At 43.8% G+C, this 24,826-nt stretch overlaps 1 protein-coding gene across 1 annotated transcript in view; it reads right to left on the bottom strand.

Moving 5' to 3' along the window:
• KSR2 (kinase suppressor of ras 2) overlaps positions 1-24,826 on the bottom strand; it is a 515,890-nt gene that overhangs the window by 296,723 nt on the left and 194,341 nt on the right. The window contains exon 4 of the mRNA XM_008004868.3: positions 8,518-9,031. Coding sequence (XP_008003059.1) covers positions 8,518-9,031 — 514 coding nt within the window. The remainder of the gene's footprint in view (positions 1-8,517; positions 9,032-24,826) is intronic.

A 24,826-nucleotide genomic window follows, 5' to 3' on the forward strand; every position in this document is an offset into this window, starting at 1 on the left:
CACAAGGATTTATATCAAAGTATGAATAGCAGTTATAGTAGTTCTCCATGACAAGGGAAACAGGGAATTTTACCATCTATTGCTTACATTTTATTTTGCTTGTATTTTCAAAATAAAGATATATCTGCAAATTACTTCTGTAATTAAAATTATAATTGAAAAATCACCTTTAAGAAGGATTTGAAAAAATACATATGTGATAGGATTCCTTTTTAATACTGAGTTTCTCCTGCACATTTAAAAGGTAATTCAGTTTACAGCAACGCAGTTTCAGATCTTCTGAAAAGAAAGAACAAGCCATTTGTATCATGGGCAGACAAATGATAAAATCTGAAGACATACAAATCATTGCACACATAAGAATTGTTAGGATCTTTCTTCCCCCAACAACGTGGTCATGGGTGTGGGATCCTTGGAATGAAGATCAAGATAACCAGAATCCCTGAGATCATTTCCTCTTAATTTTCCAAACAGTTCACTATGAGGAATCAGTGCCTGTTTGCCCTTCTGAGTATGGCCACAAAGCCAGAGGGAAAACGAAGGCTGATAAGAATATCAGAGAGATTTTTGGTAACTCCCCATGCCTATGGCTAACATTTATAGGATTAAATCCATAATCTATGTCAGTGTTTCTCAACCTGTTTTCTATTATGGCTCCTTTGGGAACCTTTTTAGATTTTGTGGTTCCTAATCTCTATCCGCAACCTCCAATGAAATTTTCATAAACACAGATATGGTGTATCTCTGTTTACATATGGTGGCTCCTTGTGAAGGAGAGGCACAAACTATTGTAAAAATCCAAGATTTTTCCTGCCTTCCCCCAATAACCAATCTTTGTCCCCTCAGAGGTGATTTCAGCCCCACTGAGAATTCATGCTCTACGTGTATCTATGTATATAAGTATATGTGGTATACACACACTATGGAATACTATACGGCCATAAAATAGAGCAAGATTGTGTCCTTTGCAGGAACGGGGATGGAGCTGGAAGCCATTATCCTTGGCAAACTAACACAGGAACACAAAACCAAATACCCCATGTTCTCACTTTTAAGTGGGAGCTAAACGATGAGAACCCATGGACACAGAGAGGGGAACAACACACACTGGGGCCTTCCAGAGGGTAGAGGGTGGGAGGAGGGAGAGGATCAAGAAAAATAACCAATGGGTACTAGGCACCTGGATGATGAAATAATCTGTACAACAACCCCCCATGACACAAGTTTACCTATGTAACAAACCTGCACTTGTACCCATGACCTAAAATGAAAGTTAAAAAAAAAAAGAAGAAGAAGAAAGAAAACAAGAACATCGGCACACACTTCCCATTCTCTTCATCACATTTCCAAAGTTGTTTCAACTTCCACAATAATCAATCGTTACTTTTACCGGGTAAAGTATAGAGAGAGAGAGAGAGAGAGAGAGAGAGAGAGTGTGTGTGTGTGTGTGTGTGTGTGTGTGTGTGTGTGTGTGTGTGTGTGTGTGTGTGTTTTAGGAACGCCAGAGGAATAAAACCACATACTTAAATGCAAAAATAAAAAGAAAGGAAAAGAAGAAAATAAACAGTTCTTTGAGAATGAACATAAAACAGGGGAAATGGCTTTGATTAGACTAATCATAGCAATTCTAACATATTCCAACACACCTAGATGGCAAATCTCCCAGTGGAGATGACAGACATGCTATGGCTAATATATTCTTGTATTCTTGTCATGCTCATTCTGAAAAGATGTGGAGATACTACTGGGGACAGGAGGAAAACCCAAACAGATCATCTGATAAACACCAACATGGGTGTGCCTGAGAGCACCAAGGATAAAGGGCCTGAAAAACAGCCTTCCTCAGCCAGGCATGGTGGCTCATGCCTATAATCCCAGCACTCTGGGAGGCCAAGGCAAGCAGATCACCTGAGGTCGGGAGTTTGAGACCAGCCTGATCAACATGGTGAAATCCCATCTTTACTAAAAATACAACAATTAGTGGGGTGTCATGGCATGTGCCTGTAATCCCAGCTACTCAGGAGGCTGAGGCAGGAGAATTGCTTGTACCCGGGAGACAGAGGTTGCAGTGAGCTGAGATTGTCCCACTGCACTCCAGCCTGGGCAACAGAATGAGACTCCATCTCAAAAAAAAAAAAAAAAAAAAAAAAAAAAAAAATTAGCTTGGCATGGTGGCAGGTACCTGTAATCCCAGCTACTTGGGAGACTGAGGCAGGAGAATCACTTGACTCGGGAGGCGGAGGCAGTGAGCTGAGATCGCACCATTGCACTCCAGCCTAAACAACAGAGCAAGACTCCATCTCAAAAAAAAGAAAAAAAAAATAGCCTTCCTAGCCTTCCTCCAACCCAAGACCTCCTTTGGTATTGTGTGCTTGAAAAATCACAGGAAGGAACAGTTTTGAAAGCTTTGGAACCTGTTCACAAAGATCTGTGACTGCTGAAACTCAGATTCATTCCATTCAGAGGAAATAAAAGCAGACTGAATACCACCAAGTTAGCCACAGAGATGGGTCCCAGCAGGACTACAGGGGTGAAGGAGAGAAGAAACCAGACATGAAAGAGAGATAACTGGAACCCAAATGCACAGAATAGCTCTGGAACTCTCTCTGGCTACATTTCACAGAATAGAGGGCAAAGGCTTCTCAAACCTTCTCACCTACTCCCTGATGGGGTTTATTCTAGAATCAAAGCTGTTCAGAGTAGGAAAAGCCTCCAGCGGGGGAAAAAGGAAAGGACATACAGGCATATCTTGTTGTATTGCACTTCACTCTACTGCACTTTGCAGACATCATATTTTTTTACAAATTGAAGGTCTGTGGCAACCTTGCATTGAGCAAGCCTCTCGCTGCCACATTTCCAACAGCACAAGCTCACTTCACGTCTCTGTGTCACATTTTGGTCATTCTAGCAATATTTCCAACTTTTTCATTATTATTATATCTGTTTTGGTTATCTGTGATCAGTGATCTTTCATGTCACTACAGTAATTGTTTTGGGGTGCCACAAACCGTGCCCATATGACAGTGAAATAAATCTATCAATGTCGTATGTGTTCTGACTGCTCACTAACAGGCTATTCCCCATCTCTCTCTCCTTTTCCAGGGCCTCCCTATTTTCTGAGACACAACAATATTGAAATTAGCCCAATTAATAACCCAACAATTACCTCTAAGCATTCCAGTGAAAGGAAGAGTTGTACATCTCTCACTCTAAATCATATGCTAAAAATGATTATGCTTAGTGAGAAAGATACGTCAAAAGCTGAAATGAACTGAAAGCCAGGCTTCTTACGCCAAACGGTCAAGTTGTGAAGGCAAAGAAAAAGTTCTTTTTCTTAAGGAAACTAAAAGTGCTATTCCCGTGAACACATGAATGATAGGAAAATAAAACAGCCTTATTGCTGATATGGAGAAAGTTTTAGTGGTCTGGACAGAAGATCAAGCCAGACACAACATTCCCTTAAGTCAAACCCTAATCCAAAGCAGGGCCCTAACTCTATTCAATTCTGTGAAGGCTGAGAGAGGTGAGGAAGCTGCAGAAGAAAATGTGGACACCAGTAGAGGTTGGCTCATAAGGTTTGTGGAAAGAAGTTGTCTCCATAACATAAAAGTACAGTGAAGCAGCAAGTGCTGATGGAGAAGCTGCAGCAAGTCATCTAGAAGATCTAGCTACAATCATTGATGAAAGTGGTTACACTAAACAACAGATTTTCCATGTAAATGAAACAGTCTTATATTCAAAGATGCCATCTAGGACTTTCAGAACTAGAGAGATGAAGTCAATGCCTGGCTTCAAAGCTTCAAAGAACAGGCTGACTCTCTTGTCAGGGACTACCACAGCTGGTGACTTTTAAGCTGAAGCCAATGCTCATTTATCATGCCAAAAATTCTAGGGCTCTTAAGAATTATGCTAAATCTACTCTGCCTATACTCTATAAATGGAACAACAAAGCCTGGATGACAGCACATTTGTTCACAGCATGGTTTGCTGAATATTTTAAGCCCACTGTTGAGATCTACTGTATAGAAAAAACAAGATCCCTTTCAAAATATTATTGCTCATCGACAATGCATCTGCTCACCCAAAACCTCTGATGAAGATGTACAAACAGATTATGTGATTTTCATCCCTGCTAATACATCCATTCTGCAGCCCATGGATTAAGGAGTAATCTCATCTTTCAAGTCTTATTATTTAAGAAATACATTTTATAAGGCTATAGCTGCCATAGATAGTGATTCCTCTGATGGATCTGGGAAAAGTAAAATAAAAACCTTCTGGAGGCTGGGTGCAGTGGCTCACGCCTATAATCCCAACACTTTGGGAGGCCGAGGTGGGTGGATCACCTGAGGTCAGGAATTTAAGACCAGTCTGGCCAACATGGTGAAACTCCATCTCTCCTAAAAATGCAAAAATTAGCCAGGCATGGTGGTGGGCACCTGTAATCCCAGCTACTCAGGAGGCTGAGGCAGGAGAATTGCTAGAACCCAGGAGGTGGATGTTGCAGTGAGCCAAGATTGCTCCATTTTACTCCAGCCTGGGTGACAGAGTGAGACTCCATCTAAAAAAAGAAAAAGAAAAAATCTTCTGGAAACGATTCACCATTTTGGATGCCATTAAGAACATTCGTGATTCATGGAAGGAGGTCAAAATATCAACATTAACAGGAGTTTGGAAGAAGTTGATTCCAACCCTCATGGATGACTTTGAGGGCTTCAAGATTTCAATGGAGGAAGTAACTGCAGACATGGTGGAAATAGCAAGAGAACTAGAATTAAAAGTGGAGCCTGAAGATATAACTGAATTGCTCCAATCTCATGATAAAACTTAAATAGACAAGGAGTTGCTTCTTATGGATGAGCAAGGAAAGTGGTTTCTTGAGAGGGAATCTACTCCAGGTAAAGGTGCCTTGAACATTGTTGAATTGACAACAAACATTTTAGAATATTACATAAACTTAGTTGACAAAGCAGTGGCAGGGTTTGAAAGGATTGACTCTAATTTTGAAAGAAGTTCTTCTAGGCTATCAAACGGTATCACATGCTACAGAGAACTCTTTTGTGAAAGGAAGAGTCTATCTATGTAGAAAACTGCATTGTTGTCGTATTTTAAGAAATTGTCACAGTCAGCCCAACTTTCAGCAACCATCACCCTGATCAGTCAGCAGCCATCAACATCGAAGCAAGACTTTCCACCAGCAAAGACTATGGCTCACTGAAGGCTCAGATGATCATTAGTGTTTTTTAGCATTAAAGTATTTCTAAATTAATGTATGTGCATTGTTTTTTTAAGACATAATGCCATCATACACTTAACAGACTACAGTATGGTATAAAACATAACTATTCTATGTACTGGGAAATCCAAAATTTGTGTCATTCACTTTAGGATCTTTATCGTGGTGGTCTGGAACCAAACTCACAATATCTCTGAAGTATGCCCGTACTTACTGAAAACAAGTTTTACAAAACAACACTAAAACGCTTACCATATGCAATGTGTTCCAATATACTCTAGTCTAGGCTAGTCTATTTCATTTTTTTAATGCTGGTCACAAGCCATTAAAATGATGCTACCAACCATGAATGGGTCATGACCACAAATTTAAAAACACAAATGTATTCTAATCTCTTAGGTCCACAGCTGAGAAAGCTAAGATTCAGAGAGGTTAAATCCGCGGTCAAAAGGCTACTTCCTGACAGAATCAGGACTACCTCAGACCCAGGTAAATGATGACTGTTGTTACCAGTCTAATAATTGGGACTCACTTCAACTAACACCTCCTCTATAAATCCTCATCAGAATTCACCTCTACCCATGACCCCTGCTACCAACATTATTCAGGTTGCTGTTGTTTATGTCTTAGGTTTTTTTAACACCCCGAGGCCTGCTGCCCTGATATCCCTGTGAACCTGGAGGCATGGTCTCAGGCTAAGTGGTCCCACAGCATTTTCCACATCACCAAACTGACCACTCTGTTCCTCTCCTCTACTGCTTCCTTGCCATGAACCACAGCATCCCCCAAGGTGGGCCAGGGAACTACCAGTCTTGAGAAAGTGATGAGCTTGCTAACTCAGCCAGAAGAAACCTGAAGGGCAAAGCTTAACACCACCTGGGTCCTGATATACACATTCCAAAATTTGGAAGACCTTGAAGAAGGAGGCCATTCAGCCCTATCCAGGCAGAATAAATCCTTCAGGGGTCTAGGGAAAGGACCGCATTTAAAAACCAAAGGGCAGCCTCTCTCACTTGGCCTCCATATTTCAGATTAAAAGATGATGTGTCCGGAGAGTCGGCTTTATGATCAAGTTTCGCCTTACTAGGTGGTACACCCTGGGAAAGGGACAGGAAGAAGCACAAAGTGTGGGGACAATGTAGCAAGCAGACCCCAAATGCCTCTTCCACCTTCCACCTTAGCAACCTGCACTCCCAGCCTTCCTAGAACTCTACCCCATGTCTTCACCTTGAGGTTTCAGCAGGCCCCAATCTCTGTGGCTGTCACAAAACCATGCAAATCAAACCCAACTCCAATCAGAAAAGCATCTATCCTCTGCTTCACCCTCAGAGGTCTCAGACATGCATTCTACGTCTTCAAGCTAGGTTTCCACACAGCAGCTTGAATATGACTATTGTAAAATCATATGTTCCACGTCAATCACTTTGGGGCATTCCCAATGCTTCAAAAAAGAGAATCACTCTCTACACCACAGCTTCAGACAGGGCTTGGTAAACCACAGTTCATGGGCCAAATTGGGCCAGGTACCTGTTTTTATAAATAAAGTTTTATTGGAACACTGCCATGCCCATTTGTTTACCTATTGTCTGTGCTGGTTTTGTGCTACATGATAGAGTTGAGTAGAGACCAAATGGCCTGCAAAGTCTAAAGTATTTACTATCTGCCCCTGTACAGAAAAAGTGTGCCAACTCTTCACTTACAGAATCCTGCCTTTTTTTTAATGGTGATAAAATACACATAACATAAAATTTACCATCTTAACTTCTTTGAAGTGTAGAGATCAGTGGTATTAATTACATTTGCATTGTTGTACAACCATCACCAGCATCCATCTCCAGAATGTTTGCATCATCCCAAACACAAAGTCTATGCCCAATAAATAATAACTCCCCATTCTCCCTCCCCTCAGCCCTGGCATCCACTGTTCTACTTTCTGCCTCTTTGAATCTGTCTACTCTAGGTATCTCATATTGGTGGAATTATGCAGTATTTGTCCTTATGTGTCTGGCACATTGTACTTAGCATGCTGTCTTCAAGGTTCAACCATGTTGTAGCATATATCAGAAGTTCCTCCCAGCTCGGGCGTGGTTGCTCACGTCTGTAATCCCAGCACTTTGGGAGGCCAAGTCGGGCAGATCATTTGAGGTCAGGAGTTCGAAACCAGCCTGGCCAACATGGTGAAACCCTGTCTCTACTAAAAATATAAAAAATTAGCCAGGCATGGTGGCGCAGGCTTATAGTCCCAGCTACTTGGGAGGCTGAGGCAGGAGAATCACTTGAACCTGGGAGGCAGAGGTTGCAGTGAGCTGACATCGCACCACTGCACTCCAGCCTGGGCAACAGAGTGAGACTCTGTCTCAAAAAAAAATAAGTTTCTTCCTTTTTAAGGCTAAATAATATTGCATTGTATGGATAGACCACATTGTGTTTACTCATTTGTCTACTGATGGACACAGGTTGTTTCTACTTTTTGGCTACTGTGAATAGCACAGCAACCTGCCCAATCCTCAAGTGTCACCCTACATCACACACCTGCTCTCTCCCTCAAAGGGGTCCTCTGTCAATTTCCCCAATGTGTCCTGCTTCCTACCACCTTCAACTGAAATGAGCCGTGGATATAAAATAAACATTCAATATCAAAGACTGTATTTTAAAACATGCAAAATATCTCAGTAATGATATTTTACATTCATTCTATGTTAAAATATTATCATTTTGATATATTGGGTTGAATGACATATTATGATAATTAATATCACTTGTTCCTTTTCATTCTTTTTAATGTGACTACTAGAAAGTTGAAGGTTAATATATGCCTCATATCCTATTTCTAGGAGCGGCACTAGGCTAGACTCTGCAGGGGTTGGCAAACGTTTTCAGTAAAAAGCCAGATGGTAAATATTTTCAGCGTTGTGGGTCATTCTCACTCTGCCATTGTCACACAAAAGCAGCCATAGGCAATACATAAAGGAATGATCATGGGTATGTTCCAATACCTTTTATTTACAAAATCAGGCCAGGTATCAGATTTAGCCCCTAGGCTATAGGATATTAATCGTATTTTTTAAATGGCCAATTCTGAGAAAGTCTGTTCTATTCATTTTCTCAGAACCCTCTGTGAAAAGCCATTTTTCATTCAGCCAGAGTCTGGAACACAAGTCTGTTCCCGGCTTGCCTGACCTGGACAGCTCCTCAGACCACGGGGCAGCTCCTGAGACCACGGGACAGCCCTTCGCAGTCCGGGACTCAACAGCCCCAGGGCACCCACCGACCGCACTCACTTGGGTGTGTGGGCCTCGTCCACGCGGTGCCCCAGCTGGAACTCGTGGGATTTGCTCCGATGCAGCGCGGTGAACCCCGGGATCAAGTGTATCAGCTTTCGGGAGGAGGGTGGTGGGGTCCCCGGGGGCTTCAGCTTGTTCTTCTTCCTCATGGGCGGCGTGCCCGGCGGGGTCACGGTGGTGACGATGTTGGGGGTGCGCGGCGGGGTGCGGACCGCGTGCCGCTGCCGGGGCGATGGGGGCAGGGAACGGTGGCCCGACTCCAGGGGCAGGGGCGGACACAAGCCCGGGTAGGGGTCCACGGTAAGCCTGTCCACGTGAGTGTACACAGGGGCCCCGGGAGTGGGGCTGGTGTGACAATAGTGCTGGACGCACTTGGACTGGACCCTGGGGCTCTGGGAGAGATGGGTGCGGATCCACGGGGTGGGCTCCGGGGTGCACACGGGATTGTTCTCCTTCCCCGTCTCTGTTGTGGGCCACTGGATGGTCCAGTCTTGTTTGGAAAGGTTGCCTCCTAAGTTGGAACAGAAGAGCAGAGACAATGGGTAAGCCATGAGAAAGCCAGATGAGTTACACCACATACACCATTACATCATACACACATTACACCACGTGCCCATTACATCATATGCATGTTACACTATATACCTGTTACATCCTATGCATGTTATTTCATGTGCACATTACACCACGTGCCCATTACATCATATGCATGTTACACTATATACCTGTTACATCCTATGCATGTTATTTCATGTGCACATTACACCACGTGCGCATTACATCATATGCATGTTACACTATATACCTGTTACATCCTATGCATGTTATTTCATGTGCAAATTACACCATGTGCCCATTACATCATATGCATGTTACGCTATATACCTGTTACATCGTATGTATAACATATGCTCATTATATCATATGCACATTAAATCACATGCATGTTACACTATATATCTGTTACATTGTATGCATGTTATATGTACATTATATCATATGCATATTACAACATATGCATGTCACATTATATGTACATTACATCACATGCATGCTGTTTCATATGCCCATTACCTCTTATAGACATTCTATCAAATGCACGTTACATCATACTCACATTAGATCATAAGCACATTTACATAAATCCAACCACCCCTACTTGGCCCCTCCAAAAAGAGAATGAAATCCCTTTGTTGACCCTGTTACCCTATTCCCCATTCAACAGCCTTGTCTTCCACTGCCCCATAGTTGGAAAGACCCCACAGCCCAAATGCTCAGAAAAGCAAAGAAGTTAATTCTCGCCTTTTGAGCTTCCCAAGGTTCCAGTTCTGGCAGTTTCAAAGTGATTTAAAGGATTTTAAAGGATAACTTTTCCCTTACATGGACATTTTAATACCTAACCCTCACATGAGATACACAGATTCCAAGTAAGTCAAGTTCATCCTTCTCCCTGACCACTTCCTCGGCCACCACATACTTCTTCCAGATCTATGTCACCATGTTCTCATTCATGCATTTGTCCAGTAAACATCCTGTGAGTGCCAACTATGCCCTTTGCTTGGAAAAGACACAAAAGTAACACAGACGAGACCCTGGTCCCTGGACTTACATTCTGCCAAAGCAGAGTCATGATAGACAAGAAAACATGCTCATTGAAGGATTTCACCCTCCTCCCGAAAGCTGATACACTTGATCCCGGGGTTCACCGCGCTGCATCGGAGCAAATCCCACGAGTTCCAGCTGGGGCACCGCGTGGACGAGGCCCACACGCCCAAGTGAGTGCGGTCGGTGGGTGCCCTGGGGCTGTCGAGTCCCGGACTGCGAGGGGCTGCCCCGTGGTCTCAGGAGCTGCCCAGGTCAGGGAAGCCGGGAACAGACTTGTGTTCCAGACTTGTGTTATTGGTGCTGGGAGGGAAATAAACAGAATGATGTGATAAAAACAATATGGGTGGCTGGGCACGGAGGCTCACACGTAGTTGAGCCTCCAAATTGCTGTAGTTCCAGCAATTTGGGAGGCCGAGGTGGGTAGATCACTTGAGGTCAGGAGTTCAAGACCAGCCTGGCCAACATGGTGAAACCCCATCTCTACTAAAAATGCAAAAAATTAGCCAGGCATAGTGGCACACACCTGTAATCCCAGTTACTGGGGAGGCTGAGACAGGAGAATTGCTTCAACCCAGGAGGCAGAGATTACAGTGAGCCAAGATTGCATCACTGCACTCCAGCCCAGGCTACAGGCTCGCTCTAAAAAAAAAAAAAAGAATATGGGTAACAGAATGGTTAACCATAGAGTGCTACATACAAACCACATGCTACACAGCTCAGCTAGGAGAAGGCACCTAGTGCCAATGCACACAAAAGCCTGGGCGAATGTCCAGAGAATTAGGCTGAGTAAAAAATGCCAATCCCCAAAGGTTACATACTATGTGACTCCATTTATATAGTATTTTTGAAATGACAACATTTTTGAAACAGAGGATAGATTGATGGTTGCCAGGGGTTAGGGATGGCAGAAAAGCGGGTAGGAGAAAAATGGATGCGGGGATAGAAGAGCAATACAAGGGAACCTTGGAGTGCTGGAACTCTCCAGCATCTTGACTGTGGTAGATATAAAAACCTACACAGGTGATCAGAGTACATAAAAGTAGGCCCGTGGTGCACATAGACACCATGGAATACTATGCAGCCATAAAAAAGGATGAATTCAAGTCATTTGTAGGGACATGGATGAAGCTGGAAACTATCATTCTCAGCAAACTATCACAAGGACAGAAAACCAAACACCACATGTTCTCTCACTCATAGGTGGGAATTGAACAATGAGATCATTTGGACACAGGGTAGGGGACATCACACACAGGGTCCTGCAGGGGGAGTGGGGGACTACGGGAGGGATAGCATTAGGAGAAATACCTAATGTAAATGATGGGTTGATGGGTGCAGCAAACCAACATGGCACAAGTTTACCTATGTATCAAACCTGCACGTTATGCACATGTACCCTAGAACTTAAAAGTATAATTTAAAAAAAAAAAAAAAAAAACTAGGCCCATGGTGGTGGCTCTTGCCTGTAATCCCAGCACTTTGGGAGGCCAGAGCCTCCAAAAGGGAGGAGGATCACTTGAGCCCAGGAGTTCAAGACCAGCCTGGGTGACATAGTAAAACCTAGTCTGTACAGAAAGTAAAAAAAAAAAAAAAAAAATAGACAGGCATGGTGGTGCACTCTGTGGTCTCAGCTACTTAGGAGGCTGAGGTCTCGGATTGCTTGAGCCTCAGGGGGTTGAGGCTGCAGTTAGCCATGTTCATGCCATTGCACTCCAGCCTGGATGACAGAGTGAGACCCTGCCTTAAAAAGAAAAATACATAAAACTAAATAAACACACAGGCACAGGCGCACACAAACACACGAGTGAAAATAAAGCTGGGGAAATCTGAACAAGATGGTGGATTGTATCCATATCAATATTCTGTGATATTGTATTGTATAGTACAGTAGTACTATAGTTTTGCAAAATGTAACATTGGAAAGAAGAGTATACAAGGAATGTCTGTATTATTTCTTACACCTGCATGTGAATCTACAATTATCTCAATCAAAAATTTCTGTTAAGAAATTAAAAATAAAATATAAGAATATGGGGGGCCTACTTTAGTAGGGTGATCAGGGAAGGCCTCCTAAGGAAGTGACATTCCTCCTGGCATGTGAAGGACAGGAAGCAGATGGTCACACCAAGCACCAAGGACAGAGCACACCAGACTGGGAAACAATAAGGGCTAATGCCCAGAAGTAGGAAGGGCTTTTTTTTTTTTTTTTTAAAGTCTTCCAATAGCTTGTTAGAAAGAAAAGACAGTTTTTTAAATCCCCACTGTTATGAATTCGAATTGAGGTTTTCATCCCTAGTACAAACTGAATTAAAAAGGGAGAGAGAAATTTAAAAATCCAATAGTAGGCCGGGTGTGGTGGCTCACACCTGTAATCCCAGCACTTTGGGAGGTCAAGGCAGGTGGATCACCTGAGGTCAGGAGTTTGAGACCAGCCTGGCCAACATGACGAAACTCCATCTCTACTAAAAATACAAAAAAATGAGCTGGGCGTGGTGGTGTGCACCTGTAATCCCAGCTACTCGGGAGGCTGAGGTAATAAGAATCCCTTGAACTCAGGAGGCAGAGGTTGCAGTGAGCCGAGATTGCACCATTGCACTCCAACCTGGGCAACAAGAGTGAAACTCTGTCTCAAAAAAAAAACAAATCTAATGGTGTATTAACGTTTTTCATTCGTTTGCCATACTGACCAGTGCAAATATAAATTTGGTCTAAAGACACAGATTCTCATGCAACCATGTAAAGCCTTACTGCATCCTCCATACTAAGAGCTCTAAATGCGTGAACATCCAATAATACCAAATGTACAGGCTTCAAAACCAGCTAAGTTAGGGCAGTCACTTTCCTAGGTCTCTTTCCTGGGTGCCTGCATGAAGGTGGTGTTCACAACCGTGTGATGACAATGGGGTGACCCTCAAGGAGAGGTTGAAGGGACAGGTGAGAACAGACTGCCAGGTCTGCGGGCTAAGGTGCAGACTGGCTTCTATACCAAGTCCAACAGGAAGCCATTGGGAGTTTTGAGGCAGGGGAGGCACGGATTGAATGTTCATTTCTCAAAGATCACTCAGGCTGCTGCAGGGAAAAGTAGAGCCTAATTAAGGGGTATCTCAGGGAGTTGCAAGAGATGATGCCAGCTCTGGCTTGGGTGGTGGCAACAAAGATGGAGAGAAGTTGGCCAGGTGTCAATGAAGGAAGAACCACCAGAACCCAGGGGAAGGTAACCACGTGGGCACTTCCACGATGGGCCGAGGAAGGAGATTTGGGGTGGAAAGAAATTCCTAGCTGACTAGCAATAACAATAATAATTACTATAACGACCATAACAAGAGCTAATTTATAGCGCATTTGATGGCTTCCAAAGTGCTTTCATGAACACTGACTCACTGTTCCATTTTTAATTAAAACAACTCATTTTGTTATTATATATTCAGTACAGAAAAATTAGAAAATTGAGATAAGAGAAAAAGGCAATGCTGTTCTACAGCCTAGCCATCATCCCTATCAATATCTGACGGTAGAACCTTCCAGATGGTTTGGGGTGGGTTTTTTTTTTTTTTTTAGGAAAAAAAATATTCCATAAGACCATATTTAATGGTTCATTGTCTGTTTTCTTCACTTGTTATATTGGGACTGTTTTACATCTAACTTAATTTTTGTAACTCTGTGTGCAAAGGGTCATTCTGATTTCCATTTTGTAGGTAAGGAAACTGATGCAAAGAGATGAAGATGTGCCTAAGGTCACAAGAGAGATGGCAACTGGCAGCCAGACTCAAACCCAAAACTTTGGCCACCTCAACAAGCAGGGCATGAGACTGTCTGTGGAAGAGAACTGGGGCCTCCATTTGCCATCAGAGATCATTCAAACGGGAAAAGATACTGAAACAAAGGCCCATTTCTCAAAAGGGTCTCCTTTTCCCTCCTCCCAGGCTTGCCAGAAGAACACTCTACCAAAGTCACCATCATTACAGTATCTACTCTCAAATATTGACACATACACATTAGCCCAGTGAGTAAGAGAGTCAACGCTGGAGTCAGATGACTTGGGCTCCAAATCTGACTCCCCACCACTTACGGCTGTGTGACCTTACGCACTCATCTAACCTCTCTGAGTCTTAGCTTTGTCACCTATGCAATGGGACAATAATAAAACCTACCTCAGGGACTACTATGAGGATCAAATGCACAAATACAAGTAATGTGCTTAGCACAGCTCCCGGCACACAATAGGTACACCATAAATGCTAGCTACTGGCATTGTAATTCTCAACACTGTGGTAATACAGTATCTGCTATTTAAAGAGTGTGTAGTGGTTCTGACAACTTTACTATTCTCACCCCTTGTACAGTGAGGAAGCTGACATTTAGCTGAAGCTAAATAGCTCTAAGAGTCAGGAACAGAACAGAGAATCAAGTTAAGACAAGTTTCTCCATCACGCAGTAAGCTCTGGATTGATGTATCAGATCAGGGAATACAAACTCATTGTCCAGTTAGCCTAAGTAAAGCCTGTTTAAGAAAGTCAATCTATTTTCTAAGCTGTCTTAATCAAATACTGCACCATGAAACCACAAAGTAGTGCTTTTGGCGTTATCATTACAAGCTGTTGTCTATCCTGAATGAAATGGAAAGAATACAGGATTGGGAACCAGAAGAACTCAGTAGAATTCTGATTACACTACCGACCAGCTCTGTGACCTTGGGCAAATTACTTAACCTCCCTGAGCTTCAGTTTGGGGGCTCATAAAATGGGAATAATTATGGTTTTGTTGGAGGGTGCAGTGAGAATTAAATGTATTTATTTCACAAATATTTGAACACCCTTTATGTACCAGGCACCGTTCTGGACACCGGAATAGAACAATAAATAAAACACACACACACAAAAAAAAATCCTGTTTTTGCAGAGCTCACATTCTTAGTAGGGAAACAGATGAAACAAGGAGATGAACAAATGTATCATATATACAGTGATAGTGAGTCCTCTAGAGGGAAAGAAAGCAGAACACAGAGACAAAAAAAAAAAAAAGTACTGAGGGCTATTTTAATCGGAAAAGGATGAGGAGGTGATGGTGGACATTTGAGCAAATTTCAGAGTGAAATGAAGACTGAATTAATCAGATAAAGTGATCAAACCATCAGACAGAGCCTGAGCCATCATATCCATGCCAACAAATGGCAGATGATTGAAGATGGGTGAAAACATCTATTCTGGTTGCCTTGTGACTCATCCCCTTTGTCCCCAGGCATTCACTATGCCAGCCCCTGTCCTCAAGATGCTCCCAGTCTAGTGAAAATGATCAATAATAAAAAAACTCTCACTGCAGTTCCATCCTAGGTACAGATCCCAAATAATTGAAAACAGGGACTCAAATACTTGTAGACAAATGCTCATAGCAGCACTATGCACAATCGCCAATAGGTAGAAACCCAAGTGTCCATCAACTAAGGAATGGAAAAACAAAATGTGGTACGTCCATATAATGGAATATTATTCACCCATAAAAAGGAAAGAAGTACTGATTCATGTGGATCAACCTTGAAAAACACTATGCTAAGTAAAAGAAGTCAGACACAAACGGTCATATGTCATATGATTCCATTTACATGAAAAAATCCCAAAGAGGCAAATCTATAGAGAAAGAGAGCAGATTCGTGGTTGCCAGGAGCTGGGGCTGGTGGGGAATGGGGAGGAACGGTTAATAGGCATGGGTTTTTGGGGGAGGTGATGAAAGAGGTTTGGAACTAAATAGAGGTGGTAGTTGCACAATCTTGTGAATGAACTAAATGTCACAGCCTGGTTCGCTTTGAAATGATTAATTGTATGTGATGTGAATTTCCACTACACAAAATGAATCAATAAGTACTCACAATACCAAACACAGAATCCTAAGTCAGAAAAAGTGCAGGAGCATATGGGGCACAGAAGAGAGGAAGCCCACTGGCCAGGAGGTGGGAGTGGGTAGGAGAAGGCAGCCTGGAGGAGGTGGCACCTAAGCCCAGAACTTGAGGGTGAACAAGAGTTCCTAGGAAAGGTGGCAGCGAGGTGGGTGATAGTGGAAGGATGGTAACACAGAAAACAGCAGAGTCAAAGGCCAGAAGAAGAGGGACGTGGGAGTTTGGAGAACTGCCAGTCGTTCAGTATGACTAGAGTTATTTTTCCGGGGTGAGGAGGTGGGGAGACAGAGTCTGGCTCTGTCGCTCAAGTTAGAGTGCTGTGGCATGATCTCGGCTCACTGAAACTTGAACCTCAACCTCCTGGGGTTCAAGCGATTCTCCTGCCTCAGCCTCCTGAGCAGCTGGGACTACAGTGGCCTCACATGATCCACCAGCCTTGACCTCCCAAAGTGTTGGAATTACAGGTATAAGCCACTGCGCCCAGCCAAGCTGGAATTATTTTGAAAGAGGAAAAAATTCAGCCAGGAGCGTTGGCTCACACCTGTAATCCAGCACTTTGGGAGGCCGAGACGGACGGATCATGAGGTCAGGAGATCGAGACCATCCTGTAACACTGTGAAACTCCGTCTCTACTGAAAATACAAAAAGAAAAAAAAAGAAAAAAAAGAAAGAAAAAAAGTAGCCGGGTGTGGTGGCAGGTGCCTGTAGTCCTAGCTACTCGGGAGGCTGAGGCAGGAGAAAGGCTTGAACTCGGGAGGTGGAGCTTGCAGTGAGCCGAGATTGCGCCACCGCACTCCAGCCTGGGAGAGAGAGGGAGACTCCAGTCTTAAAAAAAAAAAAAAAAAAAAAAAAAAAGAGACAAACAGGAACACAAAAAGGAAATGAGGCTCTGGGGAAGATGATTGTGAAGTCTAGTTAAAGAGGCTGGGCGCAGTGGTTCACAATGTAATCCCAGCACTTCGGAAGGCCAAGGGTGGGTGGATCACTTCAGGCCGGAAGTTGAACGTGGCGAATCCCCCTCTCTACTAAAAATACTAAAATTAGCCAGGTGTGGTGACCCACGCGTGTAGTCTCAGCTACTCTGGAGACTGAGGCAGGAGAATGGCGTGAACTCGGGAGGCGGAGCCTGCAGTGAGCCAAGATCGCGCCACTGCACTCCAGCCTGGGCAACAGAGCGAGACTCTGTCTCGAAAAAAAAAAAAAAATCGAGCCAGGCTGGAGAAGTGAAGGGAGGACTTCCCAGGGATCTGCTATTCCAGGCAGAAGGAGACGCTGAGAACTAAGGCCCAGTGTGACTGATCCCCTTGCCACTGGCCTCCCAGAGAGGGAGGCGGTCTCCTCCAGAGCTGCTGGAGACCTGCTGCAGTTGAGGGCTTGTGGCAATCAAACTTGGTAATGGGTGTAGTAGAAGATCTGGTCACACTCAGCTGCTTCAAGACTTAGACCCTAGTCCCGTGGTCATGCCAGGGGAGAGGCTGAAACTCCCCTAACCATAAATGATAATGGGATGGAAGCTAACTTTCTGTAGGGGCATATATTGCTATATCCTTGAGGCTTGGGCCCCAAACTCCTGCTCATGCCGGAGAAGGGCTGACTCTCCCAGTGGGCAAATGCAGACAAGTGGGTTGGAGCTGGAGGCCAAGCATCTGCCCACAACAGTGCTGCTGAGTGCCAGCTCCTGATCATACCAGGGGAGGGGCTGCTGCTGCATTGATCATATGGCTTGAAAGCCACACAGCCCAATGGATGGGATCCATGGAGTCCTCCTGGAGCCCACTGTGCTGGGCCAGGGTGTAAAGGACAATGGTGAGTGGGGACTATACCTGCCACTCCTGTCCGTGTGTGATTAAAGCTGTCCCAGAAACCCTGGTGCACGGGCTGTGTGGGCATCCGTCCTTGCGGCTCAACAGGGCCCCTTTGTGTAGGGAAGCTGAGCATCATGGAAACGTGCCTCTGACCATGGAGTGGAGATAGGATTGGACAGAGCCTGGGTGGCAGCAGGAGCCCAGACTGAGGCTCCTGGAGACATCTGGATGGGAGGTGACGAGGACCTGGGATAGCTGTAGCAGTGGAGATAAAGAGAGGTGGAGTGACTGTATATTAGAGGAGAAAAAAGGAAAAATAGGCAACATTTATTGAATTTACACATAAGTTACAGACCCATGGAATCATCCAACAAAGTGGGTAGAATTTACTCTCTTACAGATGAAGAAACTGAGGCACAGAGAGGTCAAGTGGCTTGCTCGAGGCCACACAGCCTTGTCCAAGAAGGACATGTGAGGTTTGGAAATTCACCTGACCCGTAACCAGGACACTAAGTCCAGGCTGATGTCCCAGTTGCTAGCCTGGGTCACACAGTGGCCGATGGCATTGATCACAGCAATAGGAAATGCAGGAGAAGGAAACTGGACACAGACGAGGTGGCAAGCTCACGGTCAGACAGGCTGAGTCTGAGGTTCCTCTAGGACACCTAAGAGGAGATTCTGGGATGCAGCTGAACCTCAACTTCTCCTTCTCCCAGAAATCCCGGGATCACTTCCCAGGAAGAAGTTATTTTTCTAGCCTGAAAAGATGGATCATGAAATTCTCAAATCTCATCTTAGTAGTTTTTTTTTTCTACAAAGACATGATGATTTCATCACGTTCACCTACTGTTCCTCTCCCATCTGATCTCCGAATCTGCAGAGTAAACATCCCATGACCCTGAATTACATGCCAGTAATACAGGTCTGGAAGAGGGGGGGTCATGAGCCTGTCACTCACTGACTAATTCCCCCAGAAGAGAAGATACCTCTGCATATGGAGGACTTGCTTTCTGAACTGAAAGAACAAGAGTTAATTCTCCTAAGTCAACGCCAACACTTAGACATGAATTTGTCCCTACCATCCCTCACTGTGACTCCATTTCTTCATCTGTAGAATGGGGATAACAACAGAGCTTTTCCCCAGGATTGCTCTGAAGATTAAACAAAACCATGCAAGCAGAGCATTTAGCTTCATTCCCTAGCACACAGTCAATGTTGTATAAATGTTCGTGTACAAAGAGTGTAACACCATCTGTTTCACAGAATGCCACTGAGGATTAAATAAATGCATACAGTGCTTTTCATTGAGCCTGACAGAGCTCACACTCAAGAATCATCCAGTCCCGCCAGGCACAGTGGCTCATGCCTGTAATCCCAGCACTTTGGAAGGCCGAGGCAGGTGGATCACCTGAGATCAGGAGTTCGAGACCAGCCTGGCCAACGTGGTGAAACCCCATCTCTACTAAAAATACAAAAATTAGCCGGGTGTCCTGGCACATGCCTGTAATCCCAGCTGCTCAGGAGGCCAAGGCAGAAGAATCGCTTGAACCTGGGAAGAGGAGGTTGCAGTGAGCTGAGATTGCATCATTGCACTCCAGCCTGAGAGTAAAACTCCATCTCAAAAAAAAAAAAAAAAGAATCATCCAGTCATTATCCCTGGTCTTGGCAGGTGCTAACTCTGACAGAAAGAATGTCCAGGGTATTAGAAGCCACTGAGCCTTTATTTTGGGTTGAACTGTGGCTTCCTGTACCTTATTTGCATATAGGATCTTTGCAGCTACAATCAAGTTAAGATGAGTTAATACCAGATCAGGACCTAAGTCCAATTGTGTCCTTATAAGACGAGGAGAAGACACAGAGGAGAACGTCATGTGAAGACAGAGGCAGGGGCTGGAGTGATGCAGCTACAAACCAAGGAGCACCAAGGATGGCCGGTCATCTGCTGAAGCTATAGGACAGGCAAGGAACCGATTCTCCCCCAGAGCCTTTGGAGGCAGTGTGGCCCTGCCAACACCCAATTTCAGACTTTCAAGTCACTACAACTGTAGGAAAGTATGTTTCTGCTGGTTTAAGCCATCTAGTTTGTGGTGGCTTTTTTTTTTTTTTTTTTTACAAAAGCCCTGGATAACTCTTGTATTTGCTGGACACTGACTGGGGAATCGCCATATAAAAGCCTGCAGGTAGAGTGCAGCCGCCAGACTCTGCATTAGAGGATCTGGTGCTGATCTCACTTGCCCTGTAAAGTAGATGTTATTGACAATTATCGGCCAGGCATGGTGACTCATGCCTGTAATCCCAGCACTTTGGGAAGCCGAGGCGGGCGGATCACCAGGTCAGGAGATCGAGACCATCCTGGCTAACATGGTGAAACCCTGTCTCTACAAAAAATAGAAAAAAAAAAATTAGCTGAGTGTGGTGGCGGGCGCCTGTAGTCCCAGCTACTCAGGAGTCTGAGGCAGGAGAATGGCATGAACCCGGGAGGCGGAGCTTGCAGTGAGCCAAGATCATGCCACTGCACTCCAGCCTGGGCGACAGAGCAAGATTCCATCTCCAAGAAAAAAAAAAAAAAAGTTATCAACAACTAATGTTATAAAGCACTTTATGCATGTATTCAATCCTCCATGGATCCTGTGAAATAGATGCTTTTACCCCCTTTATACATGAATATTTATACAACATTGTGAAAGGAAAATAAATCTTGGAAGCCCCAAAGTCACTAAGCTAAAAGGAAAAGTCAAGGTGGAAACTGCTTAGAACAAACCTACCTCCCATTCTACTCAAAGTCATCTCTCTGCTCACTGAGATAAACGCATATCTGACTGCTTCCCTTGGAAAGGCTAATCAGAAACTCAAAAGAATTGTGACCTGGAAGCCCCCGCCCTGCTTGAGTTGTCCCGCCTTTCTGGATGGAACCAATGTACACCTTACATATACTGATTGATGTTTCATGTCTCCCTAAAATGTATAAAAGCAAACTGTGCCCTGACCACCTTGGGCACATGTCATCAGGACCTCCTAAGGCTGTGTCACGGGCATGCATCTTCAGCCTTGGCAAAATAAACTTTCTAAATTAACTGAGACCTGTCTCCGATTTTCAGGGTTTACAACATTGGCTGTGTGCTTACTGTGCTTGAGATGGGGCTAAATGCTCTAATTGCGTCATTTCATTTAATCTTCAGAATAATTCTGGGGTAAAACTCTGCTGTTATCCCCATCCTACAGATGAAGAAATTGTAATGTTATCAACAAGTACTGGATGAGTGACAGGTCATGGCTAAAGTCTTATAGTTGGTAGTAACCTACACCCTCACTTTCCCCTTAATCACATGGCATCCTGCAGCTGAGCTGGGATCCACCACTCCCCATAGCCTACAGTTTCCCCAAAGTCACACAAACACACGTTCACACATACACACCATTCCCCCAAAGACACACAAACACACACACATACATGCTATTCCCCCAAAGACACATAAACACACACACATACACACCATTCCCCCAAAGATGCACACTCACACATACACACCATTCCCCCAAAGATGCACAAACACACACTCACACATACACACCATTCCCCCAAAGACGCACAAACACACATTCACACATACACACCATTCCACCGAGGCCACGGGAACATCGACTCACCCTCAAGTTAACTTTCCTTCCTTAAAGTTTGTTCAAAGTCTGAGACAGAAGCAGAAAGGAAGAAAAGCCTTACCCTCTGCCAAATTATCTTTTGCAGGAAACTATCTTCCTCTCCACCCTACACTTCAAAACCAGAAGTTTGGGGCTAAAAATGCAAAAAGCTTCATTTCATTATCCAAATTACCGGCTTCTAAATTGACAGGGATTCAGCTTCTCTCTGCCAAAGCTTCAACAGCGTTTCACTGATGAGCTGTATTATATCAACTCTTCCCTCTCTTTTTTGATCCTCTTTTTAATAAAGTCTGAGGGAAATAGGTAATTTATCATTTTAAATAGGAAAGGTGTGGTAGCAGGGGGCTCTGGGGGTTATTAATTGTCACCCTTGCTATCTTGTCATCCGTTTCTGGAAAATCATTTTATTTCAAGTCTTGAAATGGGTGGGGAGAAGGGAATAGGTGTTTAAGAATTGAAAGGTCTGAAGATTGATTAAAGACATTTCAAGGTGCAGGGGTTTTTCGCTTGACATTCTCTGATAAGGGGCTAAGAGAAATAAAAGCCATTCTCAAGGGAAAAAGTGATTTCAGAAAGTCTAAGCAAGTGTCTAACTTCTTTGTCCCTTCCCATTAAAATTTTATAAACAGGCAATCGTGTGGTTTAAATTTGTCTGAATTTCGGAGCCAGCATTGGAATCTACGCAGTAGATTCTTTAGCTCTTCAGAGACAGAAGTGACAGAGAGTCTGCTATTCCAGGATCAACACTGCTTGTAACTTTTGTGAATACTTCAATGCACTTGTTAGTTTAATCCTCAGAACTTTCTAGCAAGAAGCAAAACTTTTAGATGCCGGCTGAAAATATTAGACTGAAGTCACTGGTAGAAGAAAAAAACTGTTTTTTTGGTTTAAATCCTCATAACTTTCCGGCAAGAGACAGAACTTTTAGGCATTGGTTGAAAACATTTGACTGGAATCACAGGAAAAGCAAAGTATAACAATAACTAGTAGTAGTACAAATAACAATTACTGTTTACTGAGTGCTGACCATGTGCCAGATACTATTCTAAGTATTCAAGTGCATCACCTCAAAGTATCCTCACAAGACCCCAAGAAGAAAATTCCACTATTGTCTCCACTTTACAGTGCTAGGAACAGAGAATTATTTGAAAGACTGAGTTGCCCTGGGTTACACAGCTGGTAAGTGGTAGCTCAGGGTTTCTGATCCAGATCTGTACCATCGGAGGGTCCTCTGCAGCCCCCAACCCCTCAGGAAATGAGAGACCCATCCAGAAAGCCCTTGGAAAGCTGAGCCATTATACACAGGCTTATGGGTCAGCCCCTGCGGCAGCTCCTTCTGACCTCCTGAAAGTCAAACAGGACATTCATTTTAGCCACAATCCCAGAAAGCCTGAAACCGAAAATCCAGGAAAATATTTTGAGTTTCGAGTTTGTCATCCTTGCAAAAAGCAGCGAATAAGGACAAATGAAAAACACGCAGTTGCCAAAGTAATTCAACATTGGCAAGAATCTTAATCTAAGACCTCATTAATGAGCTTGGCATTCAGCAGAACCCTGGGTCCCGTTGGGCACTAGCCCCGCCCTAGGACGTCCCCAAGTAGAACCAAACAAATGCACTGACCCTAGTTCGGGCAGGTCATCTGGGAGACGGACAGGGCAGGGAGCACAGGCTCTGACCCAGTAATGCCTCCAGGTCCTGCTCTATGAGATTCGTGATTTTATTACCCACCAAGAGACTGGGAAGATTAACCTTCAGTCACTAACTTTAGGGTAGCTCTTCTGTTTTAACAAAGCTCTTTAAAAAAAAAAAAATTTATTGAGGTGAAATTCACAGTAACCATTTCAAAGTATAGAATTCGGCACCACTTAGTACGTTCACAATGCTGTGTAACCGCCACCTCTATCTAGTTCCAAAACACTTTCATCACACCCAAAAGAAAACCCCATCCCCATTCGCAATCCTTCCCAATTCCCTTCTTCTCCCAGCCCCTGGCAAGCCCTAAGCTATTTTCTGTCTCTATAGATTTACCTATTCCGGCTATTTTCTATGAATGGAACCCTACACTATGTGGTCTTTCTTGTCTGGCTTCTTTCCCTTTACATAACGTTGTCAAGGTTCATCCAAGGGTATCATGTATTGGTCTTTCGTTTCTTGTTACGGCTGAATAATATGTATAAACCACATTTTGTTTAACCATTCCTCAGCTGATGGACATTTAAGTTGCTTCTACCTTTTGGGAAGTGTGCATAGTGCTGCTCTGAACATTTGTGTATGAGTATTTGTTTGAACGTCTGTTTTCAGTTCTTTGGGGCATATATCCAGGGGTGGAATTGCTGGGTCAGATGGTGACTCTGTGGTTAGCCTTCTGAGAAACCACCCTGCTGTTTGCCACAGTGGCTGCATCATTTTACATTCCCACCCAGCAACATATAAAGGTTCTGACTTCCCCACATCCTCACCGACACTTGTTATTTTCCGTTGTTTATCATCAGCGTCATCATAGCCATTCTAATGGGTGTTTAATAAAACATTCTTAGTAATAGCCATAGGTAACATTTATTGAGCACTTACTGTGGGCTGGGTTTTTGCAGCATCTCCTCTCATTCTCACACCTTATTTCATTTAATTCTCATAACAATCTTGTGAGATGGAGAGGAAATGACAGCTCTGGAAAAGTGGAGTCACTTGCCCAAGGCCAAGATTCAAAGTGAAATGCAAAACCTGGCAGTCTGACCACAGAGCGCACTCTCTTGGCTGCTATAAACATACTGCACATCTGAATAGGAGACAAGTACCCAGGGGATAGGAACCATCAGCCCCATGTTTCCGATGGAGAAATGGAGCCAGAGAGAGGAGTAGAAACTTTCTCAAGACCCACCTATCTAGAATATTACTCAGCCATAAAAAGGAATGAATGAATGAATGACATTCACAGTGACCTGGATGCGACTGGAGACTATTATTCTAGGTGAAGTAACTCAGGAATAGAAAACTGAACATCGTATGTACTCTCTCATAAGTGGGAGCTAAGCTATGAGGATGCAAAGGCATAAAAATAATACAATGGACTTTGGGGACCCAGCGGGGAAAAGTGGGAAGTGGGGGAGGGACAAAAGACTACAAATTGGGTTCAGTGTATACTGCTCGGGTGAAGAATGCACCAAAATCTCACAAATCACCACTAAAGAACTTATGTAACCAAGTACCACTTGTTCCCCAAAAACCTATGGAAATCAAAATAAATAAATTAAATTTTTAAAAAAGATCCACCCATCTAGAAAGTTCCAGGTCCATCCATCCATCCAACCCCCAACCCCATATTCCTTCCCCTCCATTGTGTACAAT

The sequence above is a fragment of the Chlorocebus sabaeus genome, chromosome 11 (assembly GCF_047675955.1).
Source record: "Chlorocebus sabaeus isolate Y175 chromosome 11, mChlSab1.0.hap1, whole genome shotgun sequence".
In the NCBI taxonomy this organism is placed as follows: Eukaryota; Metazoa; Chordata; class Mammalia; order Primates; family Cercopithecidae; genus Chlorocebus; species Chlorocebus sabaeus.